This window comes from Gracilinanus agilis, chromosome 6 (genome assembly GCF_016433145.1).
Source record: "Gracilinanus agilis isolate LMUSP501 chromosome 6, AgileGrace, whole genome shotgun sequence".
Taxonomy (NCBI): domain Eukaryota; kingdom Metazoa; phylum Chordata; class Mammalia; order Didelphimorphia; family Didelphidae; genus Gracilinanus; species Gracilinanus agilis.
In genome coordinates, this window is record NC_058135.1 from 290,759,285 (window position 1) to 290,786,794 (window position 27,510).

The 27,510-nt window shown below is 40.5% G+C and overlaps 1 protein-coding gene across 1 annotated transcript in view; it reads left to right on the forward strand.

Moving 5' to 3' along the window:
* Positions 1 to 338: 338 nt before the first annotated feature.
* Positions 339 to 27,510, forward strand: part of C6H11orf80 (chromosome 6 C11orf80 homolog) — an 84,891-nt gene continuing 57,719 nt past the window's right edge. Inside the window, exons 1-3 of the mRNA XM_044682043.1 lie at positions 339 to 371; positions 2,850 to 2,991; positions 5,068 to 5,121. Of these exons, the coding sequence (XP_044537978.1) occupies positions 339 to 371; positions 2,850 to 2,991; positions 5,068 to 5,121 (229 nt within the window). The remainder of the gene's footprint in view (positions 372 to 2,849; positions 2,992 to 5,067; positions 5,122 to 27,510) is intronic.

Sequence of the window (27,510 nt, forward strand, 5' to 3'; positions counted from 1 at the left end):
CGCGCCGGGGCTGGCCCGGCCCAGATCCTCAACGCCCGCCCGCGGAGGTTGGCTGGTAGGCGGGGCTTTTGGCGACCCGCCCCCTCCGGCCCCGCCTCCGCCTCCTCCGGCCCCCGCCTCCGCCTCGGCCTCGGCCTCCGACAGGAGCTCGAGCGGGCGGAGGGGGGGAGGGCAGGGCGGCGCTCTCAAGAGGAAGAGTCGAGCGCGCAGGCGCAAGGAACCCCGGCTGCGGGGGTGGAGCGTCTGAGGCATGCGTCGGAATCGGCCGCAAGTGCGCAGACGCAGGCGCGCGGCGGGAGAGACGCCCACGTGAGGAGGCGTCGGCTGCGTCGTGGGCGATGGCGGCTAGGCCTGTGTGTGAGGTGATGTCAGTGCGGCGGAGTGGGAAGGGGCGGGGGTCTCTCGGCCTTCTTTCTGCAAACAACAATTTTTGTGGCCTTCCTTTGCGCTTACATCAGCTTGGCCCTTCCTTTCCCTGCTGCCCCAGGATCCGGGTAGAAAGTGGGCCAGAGCACGGGTGCGCATGCGCTCTTCAGCCTCGCGGTGCGCAGGGCTGGGCCCTTCCCAGGGTGGCTAGCAGGCCCCTAGACATGGGCCCCCCAAAAATCGGTGACCCTGTGGAGGTGTTTGCCTAGCAGAGGGTCTCAGGCCAAGGGTCAGGCAGTTTGACCATCTTATTGGCATCATTTTCAAATGACTTTCAAGGATCATGTGCTCTTTCTCAGCTCCACGAATAAGGCACCAGTATGCCCCAATCCCCCACCAACATTGATATGCCATCTTTTTAGTCTTATTTAAAAAGAAATTTCTTGTGGGTACCAGCATCTAAACGCAGCTACAACTTTTACAGCCAATTATCACCTCTTAATAAATTGGCAGGAGCAGTCATCTTTTTTAGTCCCAATATTCAGCCCCACTTCTCTCTCCTTCTTCAGTCTTACACCAACTTTCTGTCACTTTCACCACTTTAACACAGCCATGAGTCACTCAATTTGCTTCCCCCTTCCTTTGGATAACTTCTGGAGGTTCTACTTGCTACTTCAGGGCTCTACCTCTTACAATCTTCCCCAGATTGTCTTTGATTCTGCTCCTCTTTGAACCTCACAGTGGGATATAGAATAGGTTATTATTCTCCTTTCTATTTTCCTCAGTTTTTCACAAATTTTGCCAAATGTCCATACCTCTACAAATCACCTATACAATTTCTCAATATTCATGCCAAGTCTAATAGGAATATTGATTTAGCGGAAGTAGGGGCCTCAGAATCCAACTAGTAACTCTTCAGAAAACTGAGGCCCAGAAAGCTTTTTTCATATCTTTATCTCATAGAAGCCAAAAGTAGAATGCTTTGGTGCCATGTTGAAAGCTGTTACAGGTGAAGATATAGGGACTCAATACATTGGTGGATCAATGACTTCATCAAGGTAGATACTCCCACCATTGGTGAAAATGGAAATTCATCTGTGATTTCTCATCCTGTGCAGTTCTTTTGTCCATGTTTCTCCATATTGTATTTACTCTCAAGACTTGGGAGGCCTTCTTCCAGTTCTTTTAATATCTTGTGGCCCTCTCTCATCCTTCACCCTTCCAACATGAGTAATCTCTTTTGGGGTCATCCATTTCCTTGCCCCCCGTCTCTTTTACGGTACCTTCTGTACATGTCATCATTGATAATTACTATGTATCTTTCCAAGAGATCACAATTCCCCATAATTTGCAGCCAGGAGAAATGAAAATAGGAATATTTAAACAAATGGCTTGGGAGGTCATTGGCAATAACATATATGATACAGGCAGTCTAGCCTCTTCTCCTTTGTTCATTTTGGGAGCCTTTCCTTTCATTGTCTGTCTTCAATGTCCCATCCAAGATATATGTACAGATGGATTAACTCAATGAGCTTTGTATATGCTGGCAAGGCACATCTAGGCAATGTGTGCTTTCTTTATCTACTTGTTTTTCCTTCTTTGCCTTGTTGGACCATTCTAAAATTTTGAGCCTCCTCTTGGAAAACAAAAATTAAAATAGGATAATAATTATCTTTTATTGCCTTAGGATCAAAGTTCTATTTCTGTTTTAAATTTATTTATTGATTTATAGTATCAGTTCTAAGACAGAAGAACAGTAAGGGCTAGGCAGTGGGGATTAAGTAACTTGCCCAGGATCACATAGCTAGAAAGTGTCTGAGTTCAGATTTGAATGAAGGACTTCCTGATTCCAGGCTTAGTGCTCTAGCCACTGTATTATTTAGACACCCCTTTAAATGTGTTTTTAAAAGATTTAGTGCTTTATCGGGAAAATCAAGAAGGCTCTGAAAATTATAGCTTTGTTCTTTCTTTTAAAATGTAGTTGGCTCATCGCAAATGATCTGATATATGGGAAAGAATAACAGACTATTTATTATACACTCATTAGAAAAGGCTAGGTGATTCAGAGAAACAGTATTAATAATCATAGCCCTGTTCTATTACCTGTGTTGCCTTTAATTAATAATAAAAAAGAATTTCTCACTTCCTTTCTTCCTGCCCATAACATGCCATAATTTTTATGACCAGATAAACTTTTAATACAAATGAAGCAAGTTAATTTGTCTTTGTTCCTTATGTTTGGGACTGTGCAGAACTCCCCTCTGTCCTATATTTTATGACTCAATTCCTCTGCTGGTTCTTTTGCTCAGACATACCATCTCTGCTTAGAATTGATGCCTTTTGATTTTGTACGAGCCACAAAGAAGTATGTTATTCAAACTCCAGAATTTATTAGTTCAACTTTATCATTGTAATGTACCATTTATTGTGCCCCTGATGTCTAGTATGAGTTAAGCCCTTCCTTTGAATTATGACCTTTTCAGATTTTGAAATATGTAATTTTTCATTGGAAATGGGAAGCTGCAGCAGGAAGCAGGAAAGACTTGTTGGAAGGGGAGCTTCTTATTTCCATAGAAGCATCAAGTTCAGAACATCAAGCAAACACTTTCCATTATGTGACAACCAGTAAGTTGAGCAAAAGGAGGCGAATGTGTGTGTTTCATGCTGTTTTATATTTTATTTTGATACAATAACTTAAAGTTTATTTGGAGATTTTAACTTCTCAACCTCTAATTGCATCTCTTTATTTTAGACCCTTATAACTATTTCATGATTCAGACCTGGAATGGAACCCCAGCTGAAATGATTACTCAGCAGTGTTTGGTGATGGGACATTCAAATAAGTTACCCAGGACCCAGTAATCTTTCCACCGTGTGATCACTTGCCTCTGTAGCTTAGGCTAGAGTGGCCCTTTTAGAAAAGGGCAAGCCTTAGGGAAAAGGAAGAGTTGAGAAATGTACAACTTACATATTGATCATCTTGACTTGTATCTGATTTGAAAACATCTCTAAGCTTATGAAATTTGGCATAGGCCTGCAGTTTGCCCAGCTGTCTTGCTAAGTCATTGGTTCCTGCTGCACTGTTTTGCTATATCCAGTCAACTGTACCTTCAACAAACTTCAATATATACCAGTCAGAGACTCAAGCACTTAAAAACATCTTTAGCTCTCAAGAGACTGATCATTTCATAACTATGGACCACTTTTTCTTCAGCTTGCTCCTTAGGTATCCAGTAGGAGTAGAGTGAGTTAGATTCCTTTATGTTTTAGGAAGGGTGCTTATGTTGGTGGTAATAATTAAGCAGTAGCTCCAAGACCAGATTATAGACTGGAGTATGGGCTACCATGACGTCTCCCAGGAACTGTTTTTCCCTCTCTCTGTATCCGCAGCTGTTATGCAGTGTCTGGCACATGGTAAATGCTTAATAAATACTTGCCCCCTGACTGACCCACCCCTCTTAGGCATGAGGGAGGGTGATGGACAGTGTGAGCATAGACTAGCTCATTCTCTTAAGGCTGTGAAGCCTGTGTGACCTGGACTGAAATCTCAGGATAGTGAGTAGCTGAAAAAGCTCATCAAAGGTTCACAGAGAATGGGGAATTGAGTCTCTTCTTTTTTCTTTCTTGGCAACATCTTGATACTGTGCTTGAGGGACAGCAGACCATAAGAACAGAATCACAGAATGGGAAGGTCCTGGAGAAACCCCCTCTTCTAATCTGGGTTAGGGTTAGCCCATATCTGTGGAGGGAACCACAGGAATTTACTCATTTCTAGTGTGTTCTATGTCACTTGAGGCCAGGACTTTGGGGTTTGTCTGATTTATTATAAGGATTATTCATTAAAGCCACCTATGTAGTCATTGGATCTGGAGCCAATACTGGGATATTCCTTACTAGCTGTATGACTGGATAAGGTATTCAGCTTATCTCATTTACAAAAATATCACATCTGCATTACTTTTATTGTGGTGGTTATGAGAATCAAGTGAGATGATGTATGTAAACCTAGAGTGCTATATAGATCAGCTGTTAATATTATTTTCAGGGCCTAGAAACTAACCTGCCCCTCCTTAAGTATCTAGGCATTAACCTAAGTTTGAATATATATCAGAGACTTCTTCTCCTAATAATTTCATAGAATAGTTTGCCTTTCAGTTCTGAAAAAGTAAAGCCAGTAGAAAGATGTATGTTATGAATTTGTTGCATAGCTAATGACTCTCTTTCCACTTAAATACCTTGAAAATAAGGACTAGACCTTGAATTTGCTGTTATCCTGGAGTGGAGTATGGGGAGTAAAATGCTCAGGTGACTGGCTACGTTTCTCAGTCTTCCTAAAATCCTCCTGTATTGGGTTCAGTGTCTGAAGGAAGCAATTGATGCTCTGAACTCGAGACTGGTGGCCAGCTGTCAGGGACCCATCCAAAATGGCACTAGATGGTTCAAAGCAGGGTTGGTGGTTGGTAGATGGGAGAGAGAAGAGCTGATCCAGCGTGACCACAGAGGAGCCCCATCAGTATTTGGATTTTTACTTGCCAGTTCACCTAGTTATGGGAACCATTTAAAGTGTTCTTTAAATGCTAGCTATTATGTGCCCTTGTATATGTACTTAATCTGTGTGGATTCAATTGGATGTTTTAAAAAGAACCAGTTTCGAAGTTCCACTTTGGATGACGCATTGTGTATTTTGTGTATTTCTTACAGTTGCCTTTGCAGAAAGCACATGTGGTGACTTGGTGCCCAAGCAGTTCCTAAAAGGTAAATAACTAACTGAGCAAACCTCTCCCTAGTGGTGTACTCTGGTTCTGGTCCTTCCATTTTCGTCTGGATTTTTTCTAAGATCAAAGTTGCTGGAAATGTCAACTTGACAATAAACTGTGGTCTTTCAGTGAGTCAGCCTTGGCTTCCTAATTAGAAGAGTGAGATTCAAGTCTGAGCTCCATGGAGGGAAGACTGCTTCTTGTGACTTAAGTTTTTGCCAGATATGAAACACAATTAATAGGAGTTAATTAACTTCTTCCTATCTCCTTCACAAAATGGTTGAGGATGAGATCATGTCTGTTAGATGATGTTAGCTAAAATAAAAGCGGTAGCATTTTGCTTACTACATTCCAGAAGATGATGACCTATGGCCTGAGAGCAGCCTCAACCTTAAGAATGTCCTCTCTTTTATCTCAGTATTTCATTGGGTTCAACTTTGAAAACAAGTGGAAAGTTGATAGAACTGAGAGAGTTTTTCAAATATTTTCATTAATTTTTCCCCCCTTTATAACCCTTATCTTCTCTCTTAGAATCAATACTGTGTATTGGTTCCAAGGCAGGAGAGTGGTAAAGGCTAGACAATGGGGGTTAAGTGACTTGTCCAGAGTCACAGAGCTAAGAAGTGCCTGAGGTCAGATTTGAATCCAAGACCTTTCATCTCTAGGTCTGGCTCTCTATCCACTGAGCCACCTAGTTACCTCCTATGAATATCTTTTTTATGGATTCATTTCCCTTTTTCCAGAACCTGTTTTCTTCTTTTCTTTAGCTATCCTTTGGAACTAAGAATGAAAAAAGAATTCCTGACTTTTGGGATCATAGATTTGAAGATGAATGTAACCTCAGAGATTATCATGACCGTCCCCAGATTTTACAAATGAGGAAACTGAGGCCCAGAAAATTGGAGTTAGTCTTGTCTCAAACCACACAGTGTATGAAGTGAGATTTGAATCCAAATTTTCCTAACTCCCAAGACAAGTTCCTCTATTATGAGCTGGCTCTCAAGAGACAAAAAAGAAATAATTCAGCAAAACTAACCATCAGCCAAATCTAAAAGAGCATATGATGTTCCATAGCTTTGGTCTCCCGGCTCTGTAGATTCAAAAGGCAGGAAAGAACTAAATAAATATATTGCCTGAAACTAATCTGAGATTTCATTCGATCAGAGTTTTTAAGTGTTGGTTTGTGAAGTGTAATATTTAGAAATTAGATATTATATAGATATATATTTTAAGGTGTGGTTGCCAGGAATCAATAATTCAGATTGATTCCATAATTAAAATAGACCCAAGTCAGGATCGGTTTTATGGTAGTTTATTTACAATTAGGAAGATAGGAGCTAGGGCAATAGAGAGAGGGTTAAAAGGCTAATTAAACTAGGCTACAAGCCACAAGGCCTTAGCAATCAGAGAGGCTAGAAGCCTACTTAAGGTAGAGAGTCTGAAAATGCCAAGGTAGGCCCAAGGAAGTCAGCCTAACTTAGCCATGTGACAATTCCGAGGGGAAGCTGCCTGAGGTCTCAGCCGAGATGCTTCAGCACCAAGACCAAGTTCAAAGCTGGAACTGCCTTCACAGGAAGTTACCAATATATTTGAAGAGATAGCATCTTTCGTCACTCCCTGGGGGTCCACCTCTAATTCAAGTGGACAAATGGCAGCCTCTACACTGTTTTGGACTGCCCAAAGGGCAGTCCTTTGTTCTTGATTTGTTACTTATTGTCACGTGTGGGTAACTCATCTCCCCTCCCCACTAAGGGAGGTGGGGATGACATTATCTCTGGTGGCTAGAGTTTTAACTATGAATGGGGGTGAGCTAATTCCATTTACACAGAAGGGAATTATATATAGTTTACCAAAATCATCTTTTTCACTAAATAGGATTGCTTTACTAATTTTAGGAGATAAAACTTTAAACTTAAGTTTATACTGAACTCCCCCTGAATCTAACGTAGGCCTCATTGTTAGGACCTTTCATTTTTCCTCACAAGTGTAGCTTGTTTTTTTAAAAGCCTGACGTGTAAAACATGAACTGCTCCCAAACAAGACTTGTTACAGTGATATTTGAAAGGTACTTTCAGCTCAAATAAAAGAATATGGAAGGAAGGTGCCAGTAGAGAAACCTATCAAGTGACATTTTGTGATGGAAAGAGTGCCAACAAGTCAGGTGGCCAGATAATACTCAGATCCTGCTTCTCTTCCTTACTAGTTAGTGAATATGGGCCCTGGCTGAGTTTGCATTTCCTCACTTGTAAAATGAGGGAATTGGCCTGGATGACCTCTCGGGTCCCTTCCAGCCCTAGATCTGTGACCATATCCAGTATTGTTCAAGTGCATGCCTAATTGTGGAAGGACTTGGAGGACTGTGAAGCTGTGGGACTCTGAGAGGGAGGCGCCATCATCAGGAGGCAACAAATTGCCACAGAGTAAGCTTGCATTTATTACACCAGCCCAAGTTTATGAGAACTCATTCTATCTTTTGCCATATTTAATCTATACCTAAATAGCTGGAATTTCACATGACTAGTATCTGAAGAAAGTGCTTTTAAAAGCTCACAGCAATTTTATGCCTATTTTCTATTTTTCTGCTGCCACAATATGGATGGGGATAGGTGGTAGAATGGCAGGCATACAGAGGGGCCATTGCATACTGAGGCTTTAGCCAGTATCAACTGATAGATTGAGGATCACAATGGGAGCACTTGGCCTGAGCCCAGATTTCCTCGCTCCTCACTCCCACTCTGTGCCTGCTTTCTGCTCCCATGAATTTTGGACCCAAGCCTCGCTCCTTGGGAATGATGTTTATGATGCTTACAAAGGCAGTCTGCCACAGACTGAACCCCAGGTTCCCAACTCCCACCTCCATGTGCCTGGCCATTGTCCCTGTTTGCATCATCCTTATTATTTAGCATTTCTGTGACATTTAATGTTAAAGTACTTTAAAATAGCTCATTCATGAATCCTTTCTAGTTTAATGAGCTTCATCAGGAAACTTTATTATCTCCATAGCTGGAATAAAAAAGCTAGGCTTGCTTGGCTGTAAGGGAGCTGCCATCTATCTTACAGTTCTCATCTGTGTCCAGCTATGTTTTGTTTTGGCCATAGAAGCCTCAGATCAATTCCTTTATAAAATACAAACAGGGTCAGTGTCCTAGGTATCCTTTCTTTTTTAAGGTTGAATTTCAGTGGTCTTTTCCTAGTTTTCCTGTTCCTCTCCCTATCTTCCATGATTTTTATCTAACCTCAGACTTCTCAAATGTAGCTCTTCCACATGGTCCAGTCTTAAGCTTTGTTGTCTTTCCTCTCCATAGTCACTTAGAGAGTTTGACCATTCTCTTGACTTTTTGTCATGACTCATAAATCTGGCCTCTCTCCAGAGTCCTATCTACTGGAATAGTTTACTTTGATGTTCCTTTCACACATCTAAATCTTGCCTTTCTTTCTACTTTGGCTTTTTCTCTGTATAGATGTGATAATTGAACCACAATAGGCGTGAATGTGAAAGTATATACCTGGTTTTCTCTAGTGTCTGAAACTGATTGGAAGGCAATTCCCCCCTCCCCCCCCATTATATGTAAAAACAAATTTTAATATTTGATTTTTAAATTTTTGAGTTGCATATTTTCTCCCTCTCTCATTGAGAAGTCAAGTAATTTGATATAGGTTGGTTGTACATATGCAGTCATGCAAAACATATTTGCATATTAGTAAGTTGCGAAAGAAAATAGACAAAAATAATACCCCCAAAATAATAAAGTAAAAAATAGTATGCTTCAGTCTGCATTTAGATTCTATTAGTTCTTTCTCTGGAACAGAATAGCATTTTTTATAAGTCTTCCAAATTGTCTTGGATCTTTGTATTGTTGAGAACAGCTAAGTTGTTCACAATTGATCATTCTACATTCTTGGTGTTAGTGTAGACAGTGTTCTGATTCTGCTCACTGTGCTTCACATCAGTTCATGTAAGTTTTTCCAGGTTTTTCAGAAAGTATCTTGCTTATTATTTCTTATAGCACCATAGTATTTATCACAACCATACACTACCACTTGTTTAGCCCTTCCCTAATTGATGGACACCCCTTCAATTTCCAATTCTTTGCCACCACAAAAAGAGCTGCTAAAAATATTTTTGTACAAACAGATGCGCTCGCTCTCTCTCTCGCTCTCTCTCTCGCTCTCTCTCTCTCTCTCTCTCTCTCTCTCTCTCTCTCTCCTTAGGATGTAGACCTGACCTAATTGTGATATTGCTAGGTGAAAGGCTATGCATAGTTTTCTAGCCCTTTGGGCATAATTCTGAATTACTCTCTAGAATGGTCAGATCAGTTCACAACTTCACCAATTGTGTGTTAATTTCCTCATTTTTCCATACGTCCTCCGATATTTGTCATTTTCATTTTCTGTCATATTAGCCAATCTGATAGATATGAGGTGGTACCTCAGAGTTGTTTTAATTTGCCTTTCTCTAATCAATAGTAACCTAGAGCATATTTTCATATGACTATAGCTTTGATTTTTTTATTCTGATAACTGCCTGTTCATAGTCTTTGATTATTTATCAATTGGGGAATGACTCATATTCTTATAAATTTGACTTAGTTCTCTACATATTTGTGAAATGAGGCCTTTAACAGAGAAACTTGTGGAAAATTTTTTCCTGCCAGTTTTCTGCTTCCTTCTAATCTTGGCTGCATTGGTTTTGTTTGTTCAAAAACCTTTCCATTTGATATAATCAAATTCATCCATTTTGCATCCGTAATGTTCTCTCTCATTCGCTCATAAATCCTTCCATTATCTATATCTGATAGGTAAACTATTCCATGCTCCCCTTATTTGTTTATAGTATCACATTTTGTATCTAAATCATGTATTCATTTTGTCCTCGCTTTGGTATATGGCAGGGGTCGGCAACCTTTTTGGCCGCGAGAGCCATAAACACCACATTTTACGTTGCCAACCCCTGGTATATGGTGTGAGATGTTGGTTTATACCTAATTTCTGCCTAAGTGCTTTCCAGTTTTTCCAGTATTTTTTGTCAAATAGTGAATTCTTGTCCCAAAAGCTTGGACCTTGAATTATCAAATACTAGGTTACTTAGGTCCAGAAGGCAATTCCAAGAATTCCCAAAGTGTTTGGTAATGAATGTATCACTTGAACAAGTACTTAGGTTAGGTTGCCAAGATTGCTATTTTGAAGAATAGATATATTTTTCATATTGATAAAAATGTAGCTTAATTTTATAGTCCTGCCGTGTGTGTGTGTGTGTGTGTGTGTGTATATATATTATCTGCTATGCTATGTCATCCATAGTAATGGATCCTTCATAGCAGATGTCTACTTGGTAAGACTAGATTTTTAATTTTTTTTGGCTTATTGTTTTATTGTCCATTTTCTCTATCTCTACCTTTGTATCTTATCCCATTTGACTATTATTATTGATGTGATCTCGTTATTTGAGGGTTTTTTTTTGTCTCCATCACTGTGAAGCTGCTTTTAAGAGTGTTTTTCCAAGATCAGAGAAGAGTATGTCTCTCTTTTTTGTGTACAAGTCCAGATGAGCATATCAACCCTTGAAGTAGTAGTGCTTACTGATTTGCTGAAAGTATCTGGTCAGAATAATTAATTGCTTGCTTACTTTTCTCTGTACCCTTCCCTTTAGCATTAGGGAGAAGAGTGCTTTTTGTTATTTTTCAGTTCATTAATTTGTGGTTGGGAAAGGAAACTAGGAGTGGTGCATTTGGATGACTAGAAGGATAGACAAGCTCAGGCCTGCTTGTAAGTGAGTAGGCCACTCACAGTGTTGAACTCTGAAATCTGACTAAGTAAAACTTGTTCTTTGCTTGGGAGGCTGTAGCTCTTACAAAGGGAGAATCTAGGACCTTATTTAGTACATGCTTTTCCTCCAGGAGCTCGTTTTATGCACATTATCCTGCTTTTATGAGGTAGAACAGAAGCAAGTATCATCACTATTTCTGTAATTTAATTTTATAATCAAGTCATTGATGGAATTAGGAATTGAGTCTTGGCCTTTGGACTCCTAGACTTCTATGTTATCCATTAAATCCCATATTATCACTCTTAGCTCTTTAGCTTCTGAGACTTTAGAAAGAGTTCTCTTGCTGTACTATTTGCCAGAACATTGGGGATTTCAAAAGAATATCCTGTAAGAGAAGATGGAACAGAAATAAGACTTTTTTTGCATCTTTTCCCCCTTAATAAATTCCTTGTATTCCCCCCAGTCAGGTTCACTTAATTAACTCTTTGCTGTTATAGGTATGTAGGATTTAAGGTAAGGAGGAAAAATGACCCAGAATGGTTTTGGCCAACTTTTTCCCTTTCTCCTCTCATCTTTGAATTTTGTTGGAAAACAGAAGAAAAAAAGAACAGTCTGGGACAGTGCCCTCCTAGAGGCCTTGGGAATGCTAAGCTAAGCTTAGGCTGCTTAGCAGCTAAGGCTGCTAAGGAGTCAGGTGATGGGTACCTGTCTACCTTTAACCTGGGCTCCAAGTCTTGGCACTCTAGCCATTGCCCACTTGGTAGGAAGCCAGGCTGCCAAGCCACCTATGGTCACCTGATACAAATTGGCTCTTCATTCAGCCTGCCTTCTGGATTTACTACCTCCCAGTTTCATTTCCCTTATGAGGAAGTCATCTCTACTGAGAGGTCTGATGGTACTGAAGAAGAGGTGACATTGGGGACAGGATCATTTACAGCTCTTGAGTTATTTACACATTTCTAAGTGGCAGGATGGAATTCACACAAAGCCAGGTAACATTTGATGGTTTAGAAAATGTTTCCCAGTCATTCTTTCACTAGAACTTCTTAACAACTCTGTGAATTTAATTTTTGGAGGAGCCTGGGGCATGAATTGCTAATAACCTGCCTAAAGCTAAAGTCCTGCAGCCTGGAAGTAACCTAGCTAGCATGGAAGCCTGTGTCCAGTCCCTTCTTGGCCTCATCCAGGTGTTGTGGAGGCATCAGAGACTAATGATCTTTGGACTTCTAAAACACTCGTATTCCTCTCAATGATTTTATTTAACACCTAATTCACCATAGTCCTTGTTGTCTCCTGACTTTTCTCTTTAGGCATGTTGTTCTGGTTGCATCTTTATATCTGGCACCAGCTGCAACCATACACTGTGAATGAACTTAATCAGGGTTAATTGAATTGAAATAGATGTTTATGACCCTCTCACATCCTGTTTTCACAGTTTTTAACTGTGAAACTTTTTCATTTGTTTAATGTTTTAAAATTTCATCATGTAACTTTTTCATTTGGAGTGACCTTTTGAATCTGAATTGTAAGCTCCATGAAGGTGAGAGTTGTATTTCATTTAATTTTTGTATCTATCCCTGCACAAGGGAGTATGGTCTAGTGGAGAAAGAGCTGGCCAGACAACCTCTAAGATACCTTCTAGCTCTAGATCTCTTAGACTTTGCAAATTTTCCTTTTATTTATAATCTGATTAGCTTCACTCGTCCCCTCATTTCACACTATACCTTCCCCACTTTAAGCCCTTGCTACCATAGTCTTCTCTGCCTAAATTTTGGGTGACTCTAATACAAGAGTAGGCACTGACTATCAGACATGGCAGGAAGTTCTTAAATGGAAACAGCAGCAGCATTGGTCACTTATTACTGAAGACTTGTGCATCTCATAACCTTATCATCATCAACACTGTCTTCTGTTTACTTAAAGGCAAAACTTCCTGGATGTACTCTTGAAGGAAGCTTGACATTTGATAGATTATATCATTGTAGGGAGAAGAGAGAGATAGGATATGAGAGTGACTAAGGCTATGTGTGGTACAGAGTATTGGACTGATCATAGACTTATTCTCTCAAAGTTAAACATTGGCATTCAACAGAAGCAGCTATTCCAGTGACTACAAGAAGACTTAATGTTACCAGATTAGAGTACTTCTCAATATGAGAACAGTTTGTTGATGACTTAGAGGAAAAGCTGAGCCTACACACAGAAGGCAGATAAAATTCAATTTTATACTGATAGTAACAACCCAAAATGCTCCTATGAGGCCTTGAAAGCTGTTTATGAGCCAAAGACCTTTATTGCATTTCAGCTTTTCAGAGCTCACTGATCAGTGGACATGATCCAGGAGAAAGAGACCATCATCAATCAATGCTGAAACCTATAACTATACACCTCAGGTATATCTCAGCTCCATCCTTCTCTAGCTGAACTTCCAAATGCAGAAGAACTTCTGAAGGCCATTAGGCTCTTTTTGTGTGATAAAATACCTGGTGCTTATTCCATTCCAGCAGAGATTTACAAGGTAGGGGGTCTGCTGCTTATACAAAAACTGACTGAAATCTTCTGGGTCATTTGGCAAGTTTATTCTCCAGGAGATCAAGGATCCCTCTGTTGTCCATCTCTATAAAAGAAAAGGAAATAGCTTGTCCTATGAAAATCACTTGGGGGTTTCTGAGTCATTGTTGGCAAGATTCTTGCCAGAGTCCTTCTTAATAGGCTAATCCTTCACCTGAAAGATGGTCACCTACTCAAGAGCTAGTGTAGCTAGCTTAGAAAGGGCTGATGAACAGTTTATATGGTGCTTGCTGCTTGACAACTCTAGGAAAAATGCAAGGAGAAGAACAGAAGTCTGCATACATTTGTCGATATGATCAAAGCCTTTGGTACTGTCCATAATGAGGGCTTATGGAAGATCAAGACAAAATTTGGTTGCCTGGAGAAGTTCGTCAGAATTGCACACCAATTTTATGATAGCATATTTACATGAATTCTGGATAATAGACAATGCTTTTGAACTTTCTCAGTCACCAATGGAGAGAAGCAGGACTCTGTGCTTACTTCCATGCATTTTAGCTTGATCTTTTCTGTAATGTGGTAGGATGCCTTCAAAGAAGACAAAAACAGTATTAAAGTCAGCTACCACACTGACAATAAATTGCTTAACTCGAAAAGGCTACAAACCAAGAATAAAGTGGAGGGAGAGTTGATGTATGACTTTCGATTCACAGATGATAGTGAACTCAGTGCAGTCTCTGAGAGTGAGATGTAATAGAGCATGGATTAATTCTCTGCCACTTGTGGTAATTTTGGCCTGACAACACCAAGAAAACAGAAATTCTCCATCATCCACCACCACACCATCTGTATGTGGAACCATCAATTACAGCAAATGGAGAAATTTTGAATGCCCTGGATAAGTTCACTTAACCAAGGCAGACTAATTCCCAGGGATGTCCCCAAAGATGATGAAGTAGATGTATACATTGCCAGATCATTGGGAGGCTCTGAAAGAAAATGTGGGAAAAAAGAAATATTAGACTGCCTACCAAACTGAAGGTCTGTAGACCCATTGTGCTGACCTCATTACAATATGCTTATGAAACCTGGACAGTCTACCAGTGCCATGCCAGGAATCACTTTCATTTGAATTGTCTTAGGAAGATACTGAAGATCACCTGGTAAGATAAGGTGGACCCTGAGGTCTTTTCTCAAGCTGAACTGCCAAGTATTCAGATTCTATTGCAGAGACTGCTGCTGTGATGGTTTAGCCCAATGATGGGCATACTATGGCCAGCGGGCCAGATGCAGCCCCTGAAATGTTCTATCTGGCCAAGTGACATTATTCCTAATTTGATGAATACAATGAATAGGATACAATACAATGAAACTTTGAAAAAGTTGCATTAGAAACAGACTGACAGATGAGCATTTCCTTTCCTTTGGCCCCCTCTTTAAAAAGTTTGCCCATTACTGGTTTAGCCACCTCATTTGAATCCCAGTTTGCCTAAAAGACTATTTTCCAGAGAACTCAAACAAGGCATGTGCTCACATGAAAGTCAGAAGAAGTAATATAAGGATTCTCTCCATGTCTCTCTGAGGAACTTTTTAGGATACAGGAGACATTGGCACAGGACCATCCAGTATGGTGTGCCTGCATCCAAGGAAACTTGAAATGCACAAATTTAGAGACATGTCTATCTCAAGTGTTCATACAGGCTATTTGTACCTGACTTGTACTAGATAGAGCCTCCTGAGCTCATACTGGCCCAATCAGCCATAGTCAGAAACATTGTACAGTGACCCCAACATTGTGATGTCATTTTGGTGCTCTTCTAGAACAAAGGACAACCACCACCAACCAACTTGAATGTCTCCTCTCTCCCCATTCTTTCCCTATCAAAAGTCTACTTATCCTTTGAAGCTCAGCTCAAAATATTACTCATTTCATAATCCTTTCAACCTAATTTAAAACTACTTCCAACCTCTGTAGGTTTTTTTTTTTATCTCTAGTCCCCAACCAGTGATCACTTTTCTTGTTTGTTTTAGTTATTCATGCCACTTATGGCCCAAGAGCACATCTACTCTAGCTATATATATATATATATATGAATGAGACCTATAAATACAACAGTAAAAACATTTAATTAAAGCAAGTCAATATAATTAACATTAGGTAACATTTCAAGGTGCTCTCTAAGTATTACCTCATTTGATTCTCGCAATAAGTAGATTTAATTAGTCCCATTTTATAGATCAGGAGACCTGAGGCTGAGAAGTTGAGGTAGTTGCCCATGTTGGCATGTTAAGTGTTTGAGGCAGGATTCACACTCAGATCTCCCTGAGTCTAATTCTGATGTGCTGTCTATTATGCTGCCTAGTTGCCCCAGTAATGAAGGGTGAACCAAGTAGTAAAAACATTCTCTTTGCCTATATATAAATAAATTTAATCCCTTGCACACCCAAAGGAATTATAATCTAATCCATGTTAGTCTCCTTGATTCCCCAGCATAATATGTCCATCTCTGAAAGTGATTAGACTTGACCTAAGAGGGCAGAACTAGGAGGAAGTTGCAAGGAGGCAGATTTTTTTTTTGTTGAAGATTTTATTTAATTCATTAATTTAGAATATTTTTCTATGGTTACAAGATTCATATTCTTTCCCTCCCCTCCCCCCAATCCCCCTCATGTAGCTGACACACTGGGTTTTACATGTGTCATTGATCAAGACTTATTTCCATATTATTGATATTTGCACTAGGGTGCTCATTTAGAGTCAGTATCTACCCCAATCATATCCCCATCAACCAAGTAGTTGTTTTTTTCTGTGTTTCTTTTTTTTTTTTTTTTTTTTTTTTGACCCTTAACTTCTGTGTATTAGCTCCTAGGTGGAAGGGTGGTAAGGGTGGGCAATGGGGGTGAAGTGACTTGCCCAGGGTCACACAGCTAGGAAGTGTCTGAGGCCGGATTTGAACCTAGGACCTCCCATCTCTAGGCATGACTCTCAATCCACTGAGCTACCCAGCTGCCCCTTCCTCTGTGTTTCTACTCCCAGAGTTCTTCCTCTGAATGTGGATAGTGTTCTTTCTCCTAAGTCCCTTAGAGTTGTCCTGGATCATTGCATTGCTGCTAGTAGAGAAGTCCATTACATTGGATTGTACCATTACATTGGATTGTACCAAAGTGTATCAGTCTCTGTGTACAATGTTCTCCTGGTTCTGCTCCTTTTACTTTGCATCAGTTCCTGGAGGTCATTCCAGTTCACATGGAATTCCTCCAGTTCATTATTCCTTTGAGAACAATAGTATTCTATCACCAACAGATACCACAATTTGTTTGGTCATTCCCTAATTGAAGGGCATCCCCTAATTTTCCAATTTTTTTTGCCACCACAAAGAGATCAGCTGTAAATATTTTTGTACAAGTCTTTTTCCCTAATGTCTCTTTGGGGTGCAAACCCAGCAGTGGTATGGCTGGATCAAAAGGCAGACAGTCTTTTAAAGCCCTTTGGGCATAGTTACAAATTGCCATTCAGAATGGTTGGATCAATTCACAACAAGGAGGCAGATTTAGGCTTGATGTAGGGGAAAATTTCATAACAGAATTATCCAAAAATAGAATAGGTTTTTTTTTCCTTCTCATTTTTCCCCATTCCCTCTTTAAAATTTCTTTTGTTTCTGATTAATCTCTCCCTTAATCTAACTGTCTTTTTATTTCCTCCTTTTCCTTAACCTCTTTCCATCTTATTGCCCTGCTGTTAAAATATATTTCTATACCCAACTTTGTGTGGATGTATTTTTCTTTTCTTTGACCATTCAGACAGGAATAAGATTCAGATGTCTCCACTCTCTCCCACTCTTTTCTCATTGAATATCCTACTTGTGTGTCCTATTTGAAATGACTTTCCCTATTATTCCTCTCCTTTCCCCACACTTCCAGTATATTTTTCTTCCCCACCTTTTCCATTCTTCTTTTGAGGTTATCAAAATATGACAGACTCACTCCCAGGCCCTTTTTCTAAATTGTCTCTCTCAGTGATCCTTGGTGATGATAGAGTTCTTAGAGGCTCCATGTATCATCTCCCCATATGAAAATGTAAACAATTTAACCTAATTCAATCCCTTATGATTGCTCACTTGCTTATCTTTTTATGTTTCTCTTGACTCCTTTGTTTCTATTTCAAATTTCTAGCCAGCTCTGATATTTTCATCAGGAAGGTTTGGAAGTCTTCTATTTCATTGAAGATGTTTGGTTATAGTTTTTCTGAATAAAGTATTCTTGGTTTTAAGCTTAGATCTTTTGCCTTCTATAATATCCTATTCCAAACTCTCTACTCTGTAAGTGGTAGCCATTAAATTTTATGTGATCCTGACTATGGGTCCTCACTACTTGAATTCTTTCTTTCTGACTGCTTACAGTACTTCTTCCTTGACCTAGAATTATGGCTTTTTACTATAATGTTCTTGGAAGTTTTCATTTTATTTTTTTTTTCAGTAAGGGACTAGTTAATTCTTTCAATTTCTTTACCTAAGGTTCTAAGATATCTGTGATTTTTCTTTGATTGTTTCTTGAAATAATCATGTCTAGCTTCACATGTATAATTAATATCATTGCTTTCTTTCTGAAGGGGTAGAGGAGGAGTTAAAGGGAGAGAGAATTTGGAATTCAACATTTTAAAAATTGGATGTTAAATTTTTTGCATCTAATTGAGAAATATTTAATGAAATAAATTAAAAATATTTTTAAAATATTATGTGTAGACTCCTTTTTTACTCATGGCTTTTAGGTAATTCAGTAATTTTTAAGTTACCTTTCCTCAATCTGTTTTCTAGGTCAGTTGTTTCTCCTGAGATATTTTTACATTTTCTTTTATTATTTCAGTCTTTTGACTTTGCTTTATTATTTTTGGTTCTTCTTGGAGACATTGACTTCCATTTACCAATTCTAATTTTCAAGGAGTTACTTTCTTCAGTAAGATTTTTTTCCGAGCTGTTAATTCTTTTGTCATACCTTTCTTCCCTAACTCATTCTTCTTTTCCCATTACTCCTCTGCTGCTCAGATTTGGTTTTCAACATAATTTTAAAGCTCTTTTTTTAATTTAAATCTTGCTTTTAACTCTTTTAGGTATTGTGATGAAACCATGTTTTCCTTTGATGTTTATTTTTAGATGTTTTCCAGTCATCCTCTTTCTCTGTGTTTGTATCTTGAGCTTCCTTGTCACCATAATAACTCTTTATAGTGGGGTTCTTTTTTCATTTTCTGATTCTTCAACTTTTTAATTTTGGACTCAGTGTTAATAATACTAGGCTCTGCTCACTTTTCAGAGGGGGATGTCTGACTTGAACTTCTGTTCTCTTATGTCTTTCCATTGCTTTCACAGCTCAGGCTGGGGGTCTGCAAGCCTTCAATATGCCCAGAGTGGTGAGATATGGGGGAAGTCTGCAAATTTCTGGTTCAGGTTTGGATCTGTTGACTTGTATTTGTCTTATAGTTTCTGCAGACCACTGCTGGGTTCACAGTGACTGAAGTATCAACTTCTTCTTAATCTGAGATTCCTGCCCTGGTTATTCCACTGCATTCTTACATACCTGGCCAAAGGCTAGAACTGAGTCTCCGCTCTGCTCCAGGTCAGAGCCACATAGTTACTGTTGACCTCTAGAACCTGTTTTTTTGCTTACTATACAGCTGAGGCCAATATACTCTCATGATCACATTTTTCCACCCAGGATCTGTGACCCTAAACCATGTAGTAGGCAACAGAGCTGTGAGATGGCAGCCATCCTGGACCCTGAATTTATTCAGGAAGCTCCTGAGATCTCTTTCTTTTCTGGTGTTTCTTGCAGGGAAGGGTAGCTGGTTGAGCAGTGGATAGAGCATCAGGCCTGGAGCTAGAAGACCTGAGCCCAAATATGGCCTTAGACAGTTATTAGCTGTATAATCCTGAGCAAGTCACTTCACCTCTATTTGCCTCAGTTTCCTCATTTGTCAAATGGGAATAATAACAGTACTGACCTCATAGGATTGTGAGAATAGTGAAAAACAATTATTGTAAAGGGCTGTGTTAAAATTAATGGTTTGGCTAAATATATGAAAATTATAAATCTTTTATTTATAAAAGAGATGTAACAATAAAGGGATCCAATTACCAATGTTTGATAGAAGGGGAGATAGAGAAAGACTGTATGTTGTGAGTCTCTCTTCCAGCTCTCCCCTGGGGCTGAATATACACTGGGAGACTTTAAGGGGGTGTCACCCCGAAACTGGGTGACCTGAATAGGTTGTGCTGCCCCACAGGAGTTGGAGGGGTGAGGCTTCCCTATAAGAGGAGGTATGTGGTACCCCAATCTGATTCTGAATAAGGATGGGGTTCACACAAACCTCCCCCCAGTCAGTTAATTTGACAGAAGGTGGTCTGGCTTCAAAATGGAGGCAGCCAGACCAAGCTGTGGTTCCCCTCTCCCTTGTTGTCTCTCAGGCACTCTGGAATGCTATCTGACTGAAGAATGGCTTTTATTATTCGCAATTCAGGGATTGGGGAAGGGGTGAAGGACAGAGGGATTTTGGGATGCCCCCTCCTCTTTCTATGGAGTCTCTCACTTGGGTGGGAAACCCAGTGGTTCCCACTTCTAAGCTTCTTTCCCCATCCCTTCTCCTTCTATTTCTATTTTTCTGTTTCTATCCTTTTCTATACTTGTAAATTTTGACTGAAAAGGGTCTCAGCAAGGTTGGGAATGGGTGAAGGAGACTAAGAAATTGCTCCCAAAATGGAATCCAAAACTTAGCTGACTCTATAGTTGAAGACTTGATGGGTGAAATGCAATGGAATGGCTTTGATCAGGGAATCAGGGTTTCAGTTTCCAAAGAAAGATCCTCAGGAAGCCCTCAGGACTGGATCCCAGCTGGGATGTCTTCCTCCTCTCTCTTCACAGTCCTCCACCCGAAGACCTCTCCTCTCTCCCCTTCCTCTGGAGAACTTCCCAGAATTCCTTCTGGTCTCTCAACTGTCAGTAACTGTACCAACTCCCTTCTTCTTGCTCCTTTTGTCCCATCCCCCTTGCACAAATCCCATCCTTACAGAGGTGGAAAGAGTGAAAGTAGAAAAATACAAAAGGGTAGAGAAAACACTATTTGGCTCAGCCAGGACTTGTTAACCTTCAATCAGAATTAAACTCTCTCCAGAAGACAGGAAGAGGAAACCAGCTATCCACTCACCCAAGTTCCCTCCAAGAGGCAGGTCAAGACAGTAACTGGAATTGAAGGTGACTCCTGAGGCCAACTTTCTTCTTTGAGTGACTCTCTTCTTGGAGTTCACTCTCCACTAGACTCAACTTCACAAGACTGTCCTCAGCCCAAGAATTTCATGGCTTTTATGGTGGTTTCTTGTCCCTTACCCTTTTCACAGGGGCCAATCAGTCTCCAGATTGTCTAACACTGTCCAAGGGTACTGGTGGGAACTAGTTCACACCTTCTGGAGGGGTGAATACTCATCAAAAGGGTTCACATTTTCTGAGGGTGTGAACAAGTTCTGACTGAGTTAGAAAAAAACTGGAATTCTCCAAGTATCTAGCTGGCTTCTCACCTAACACTAGGTAGGATGTGAATTCACTGTTTTGTGAGCTCTTCCACTCAGTTCAAACCTGTGTTGATTCAAAGTTATAACCAAAGTGTTAACTCCAACTAGGCAAAGAAAACAAAGGATTCCCTTTTCACAAGTGTGAACTCAAAGAGAACCAAGAATTCCCTTTTACAAGGCTTAGCACATTTCCTAGCACGTTGTAATGGTAGCTACCATCATTATTATTGTTGTTATTCCAGTATGGAAAACATCTTGAACTGTTGGCATGGCGATCAATTCAGTTTTCAAGACATGGCTTGGAAAGGTTGAGGGTTGCTGACTCAGGTTCCGTGCATCATTTTGAAGGAATATCCCATTGATGCAGTAGAACACTGTTTCTTTGGATTCAACTTTTGGGAATTCTTCAATACTGGCATGCTTTTTGCTAGGTTTACCATAGCATCCACCTTCTTGCTAGCATGCATAACTTTAAAAGGGAGCTCTAGACTTTTACTGACATACACAAATATGAACAGTATTTGCTCAGGCCATATTAGCCTAACCCCAGCATAATCATGGAGATAATGGCTTCAAATGACCTTCATAAAATGACTTTAATTCTGTGAAAGGGAATTTTTTTTTCTTAACTTAATCAAGTAGTGTTCTACCCTTTTAACTTAAACTGTCAGGAATTTGTGAATCCTTTTGGTAAGATTTCATCCATCAGAGGATGGGAGGTGGATCCCACAGACACTGACCCCTGGGCAGTGCTAGGCAAATCAAGAGACTTTGTTTGGTTCCTGATATGTGATAGACCAGGCCACAGTGAAAGGAAGGAGGAACCAGAGAGACGGGAAGTTACATGAAGAAAACTGCGTATAAAAGCCAGTTGAGAGCATTCTGAGTGACTTCTGCTTCTTTCTGCGCTGGTGGCTCTTGCTGAGGGAGGATCTCTGTGTTGGTGTCTCTGCACTGGATTCTTTTGCATGGCACTTTTTCTGTGTTGGAGGACTTCTGCTTTGGAGGCTGAGACTCTCCTGCTCCTCTGGCCAGAGATTGGAACTTTATTGGGAAGTGAGCTAGATTTCTTTGGAGCAGACTTAGAATGATGGGCTAGACAATTCCCCTATCACCTTCTTACATTTCCCTCTTTACTATTTCTCTCCTGCTGTAATAAAGCTACTAAAGCTGCCAACAGCCTCGTGACTTAAGAGTTAATTTTATAAATGGTGATCACAATAATTTTTATTTTAATTCTCATATTTGTCAAACCCATTTTAATTATTACAATACACTTGTCATTTGAGAGCTACTGGCCCCAACAGCAGGACACTCTGTGTCATTAGTCCTCACTTGCACTAGGTGGAAAGGACCTTGGACAGATTGTTGAGATGGAACTTATGATCTTTGCTGTCTTTTTTTTTTAGTAGACCCCAGACCCAATTCTATCTCCATTTACTGAAGCCATTGAGTGATAGGAAGGAGAAGGGAGAGGAGAGGAAGGAAAGAAGCATTTATTAAGTGCCTATGATGTGCCAGACACTGTTATCTCCATTTTACAGGTGAGGAAACTGAGACAGACAGAGATAAAGTGACTTGACTAGGATCATACAGTTCATAAATATCTAAGGCCACATTTGAACTCAAGTCTGCCTGACTTCAGGTCCAGCACTCCAACCCCCTGAGCTGCCACTTTTGACCAACCAGTTCTGGATTTGACTCTGAAGAGCACCCATGTGGCATCTAGACCACAGTTCAGCACAGTTTATCAAATGGCAAGCATATATTAAGTGCTTACTGTTCATGAATTCTAAGTGGCTGATGGCATAGTTGATAGGGAGCTAGCCTTGGAGCCACAAAGCCCTGGCTTCCAGTCCCACCTCTGACCCATCCTGGCAAGTCACTTAACTTGTTAGTGTTCTAGGCCATGCTTGAAAATGAGACATTTCAAAGAAGGTGCTAACCTGCATTGGTAAAGGGAATTTACTCATCAGGGAGTTCTCCATATCAGTGAAATGACAGGTCTAGGACTAAACACTGTACAAAGTGCTAGTGATAGGGAACAACTGACCCCCCCCCCCCAAGGCCCTTGAATTCTAAGGAGAGACAGCATGGTTATTAATGGGTACATATCTGAAAGGAGCAGGTGCCAGCTTTGGGAGGGCCAGGAAAAGTCTTCCTGCAGAAAGATGGATTCGGAACTGAGACTTGAAGGGGGCCAGGGATTCTAAGAGGCTGAGGTAATGAAAGATAGCATCCTAGCCAGGAGTTCCTGCCAGCCAAGTCAAAGGCAGGAATCAGGAGGTAGAGGAGCCAGGATGCCTGGCCACCGGAAAGTGTGGAAGGAGCAGTGTGTAAGCAGACTGGCACAGTAGCTCTTCTGGAGAGTTTAAAATGCTGAATGGAGTTGTTTGTATTTGTTTCTAGGGGGGGATAGTCTGGTGCTCCTTAGGTGCTATTCTCATAGTGAGTAACTCTGGACCCAGGACCTTTTCCCCATCCTGGAAGAGTGCCTTTACTCATCAATTTGCCTTTCCTACTCAGATTTGTTCAGTCAAATCTGTTCAAACTCAAGTGACCTCTCCCCAGGCCTCAGTGGCCCACCTGAGGAGATAGCCCAGGCTCTGTGGGCCCTGGTTTTGGTTTTTCTCATCTCTTGAGGTCCAGTCCTTTCACTAGAATTTTCCTGACCAGGGATATCAACCAACGTGTAATCCAGGAAGCAAACCGAGTGGGAAGCCCATTTTCTTTACCTGTAAGCAAATGATGTACTTCTTATACTGTGGGGGAGCCAGAACCCAATTCCCTTTCATCCCTCTGAACTGTACTTCAGAATCAGCCCAAGGTAGTTGTTTATAATCCTAATTGTTTGCCTCCTGGATCTCTCTTGTCTGCTTTTGTTTTCTTAGGGAGACTCTGAGCTAAGTCTAATGAAGGCTATGTACCCTTTCTCAGAATTAGGTTCCTTAATACATAAAAGAAAATACATAGGACCATTCAGGAAACTAGATGTATTCAAATAAAGATAGAATTTTTATCCCATCCAAGCTTAGGGATGTCTCTGGAATCAACAAAACCTTCACTAAAAACCTAGGGGTAGGCTGGAGAATGATTGAAGCCTCTGCCCTTTGCCCTATGGCTCCCCAGTGCTGTATTGCTTCCAGTATACCTTCCTGGTCATCTTCTCCCTCCACCTCAGATCACAGCCTGCTTCTCCTGCATTCACCCAATGCCACTCTGTTATGTTATTCATTTGTTTCATTCTTGTCCAAATCTATGACCCCATTTGGGGTTTTCTTGGCAGAGATACTGGGGCAGTTTGCCATTTCCTTTTCCAGCTCATTTTACAGATGAAGAAACTGAGGCAAACAGGGTGAAGTGACTTGCCCAGGGTCACACTAGGAAATATCTGAGACCGAATTTGAACTCTGATCTTCCTGACTCCAGGCCTGCTCCCAATGCCACTCTGGCATCCATTGTTTGTAAAACTTCTGCCTTTAGAGACAGCATGAATTAGTGGAGAGAATGGTTGGCCTTGGCTCAGAATTTTACCTCAGATGCTTTCAAATTGAGTGAGCTCGAACAGGTCTCTTCACCTCAGATTTTTTACTTGTAAAATGGGGATAATAACTCCAGGAGGATGGCTGTGAGTATCAAATGAGAAATGAGAAAATGCATATAAAGTGTGTTCCAAATTTTATATGTCAGTTAGCAAGCATTTATGAAGCACATGGTGAGTGCTAGGCTCTGTACTAAGTGCTGGGGTTACAAAGCAAGACAAAGCTATATTTACTCGATTAGTGTGAGTGAGTATTTTTATTGTGGAGGACTTCCTAGCCAGGCCAATCCTTGCTGGATGCTCTCCCCAAGCTGAGACCTTCCTGCTCAAGCATTGTGGGAAATGAAGTCTTCAGGTCATGCTCATTAGACTTATTTTATGATGTGCTTTGTCATATTCTGCTTTTTAACAAAAGTTCTTTGTGTACTGGCCTTTCTCCCTTATGGCCTGGCTGTAAGTTCCTCAAGGTCAGACAGGAACTATTTTATTCATCCTTGTATTCTTTCAGAGCCTTGCACATATAGGTATTTAATCAGTATTTGTTGTGTGAGGAGTCTCCTTTATAACATCTCACCTCAAAGTATATATCTATTGTGATTTCTAGGCCACTGACTAAATTCAGCTCCTAAGAATTTAATGATTCAAACTTCACAGGCCCCCACCCATATGGGAGGCCGTGTGCCACAAGCAGAACATTAGCTAATACGTGCCTCAGCTACAAGCTAAGGTGAAATAAGAGAGTCCCTGCCCCACAGAGAGCCATAGGATCCAGCAGGTGACATTAAAAGCATATGGATTTAAATAAAATTAGAACTTAGATAAAATTATGGGCTCAGAAGTACAAACCTGAGCTATGGCACCTGAACTAGGATCAGCAGCCTATGACACATCTGCAGGTGAATCTGATGGGGATGTGCATGTGTTGTGTGTGTGTGTGTGGGGGGGGTTCACACATGCTCACATACTTGCCTGGGAGGCATGAAGGCTATGGTAGTCAGAAGTTAATGGAACAGGCTTGAAGAAGGAGTATCTGCCTTTGCCCCACCTGACCATTTGTTCCCACAAAGGACCTGGGACACCTGGATTGGCAGACTTCTGCTCTTGAGGATTGTGCCCTGGGCTATTCATGACCATACCTTTCCCCTTGAGTTTGGCCAGGACAATCAGGCAGGTTGCCAGCCACTCTCTGTCTCTTGCTGTCTCATGAGAGAGAGAGCCTCTGCCAGCCCTCTGGAATCTCCCTCCCCTCCACCCTGGAAGGGAATGAAAGAATGAAGGTTTGGCAGACTTCTTCAAAAGGTTTCCGCCCGCCCATTGGATTAAACTCTCTTGACTCCTTTAGTCTCCTCTGATGCATATCTTGGGTTGATTTACACTGTAGAATTGATGCAGAAGAGTAAGGAAAATAATGAGCCTGTTTGGTCAGTGGCATCAGCCCACAGAGCAAACCAAACAGAGCCATTCTTCTAGAGGAACCCAAGTTACAGGACTTTGTTGCTGCCATCATATCATCATGATTTGTCTTATTGTTTGAAGGACCAAGAGTCAGTCCCAGGAAGACCATCTAGCTACCTCTTTTGGAGAAACCTGCCATGCCTGTTAATCAGGTGTCACCCCTGAGAGTCAGACTTGAAGCTTTAGATAAGTGGTGTTGTCATTGGGCAAATTATAATTTTCCAGGCATGACATCACAGTGGTCTCTAGTCTCCCTTTAGTTGTTGTTGCAAACATTGTTGTAGCAAGAATCATTTACCCATAACTCTTTGGTATATATGAGAATAAATTTTAAAGATTGAGGATTAGAGGTCCTTAAGAGCTTTTCTCTTTCCCATTCCCAGTGTTCCCAGAGTTGTACTAGATTCCTCAGGTAATGAGATCATAGTATCATCTGTTTAGATCTAGAAGGAACTGCAGAGGTCATCTAACCTTACTTCCTCAGTATACAGATAAGGAAACAGACTCAGACAGGGTGGCTCAGACATGCAGTCAGTACACAGCAGAACACATATCCAACTCCAAGCTCCCTGTCTTTGAATCCTGCCATCTTTCTCCTGTACTTGGACAAGAGCACTCATCACTGGGGAGCTTCCTTGAGAAGCCGAGAACCATTGTGAATGTCCTTTGAATGCCTGGTGTGTTCCTGATACAGATCACTAGAGAGGTCAAAGCAATGTGCCCATTGGATATAAAGGCCCAGAATTCTTGTATCTTTACCCTGGCTAATGGGAAATTGATTTGTGTTCAGAGAGTCTCTGCGTTTTGCTAAGAAAAACAAACATCCTTTCTAATATATCTTTCTGACATATTATCCTTTGGAGACAGGTGATTCTTTTTTTGGAAAATTCAAGAAAAACTAGATGGTGATGGTGGGGTTTTAAAAATGTAAATAATTTGTATTGCAAGTATAACAAATTCAACAAATACAAACAAAATAAAGAATAAAACCATATTCCAATTCCATATTCCAACCTGTTTACATTTTAAAAGAAAATAATAAACTTAAGTAAATAATATAGCAACAGCTTATTTATTATCTCTTGTTCTCAAGTTTCATTGTTTTTAAATAGTTCTGATCTTTGTACACTTTACTCTTTTGATTCCATTTCTTTAATATTTAATAACAGTGATTAAATTTCCACTTGCTATGGAAGAGTCATCTCAAGAAAAATAAATATTGTCATTCCTACCTCTATCTTTTCATTCCCTTTCTCATACTTTATCCATTCCTTCAATAGTTTAATAAATATGGAAAGGGAGATATTACCATTTGAGACCTTTCAAAGATATTTTGAGATATTTTTTGGTAGATACTGGGATATATTATTTGGTAGATATTCAGGAGATATTTGGGCCACATATCCTAGGCTTGTCTATGTTCATTTCATACTTCACATCCTAATTTTCTTTGTGTATTTGAATCACTGAGTGAAAAAATAGTTTTAGTTTTAACATTAAAGGTCAGGATTCCTTACAAGTGTTTTCAGAAAACTTTTCAATCACTAACCTGGCATC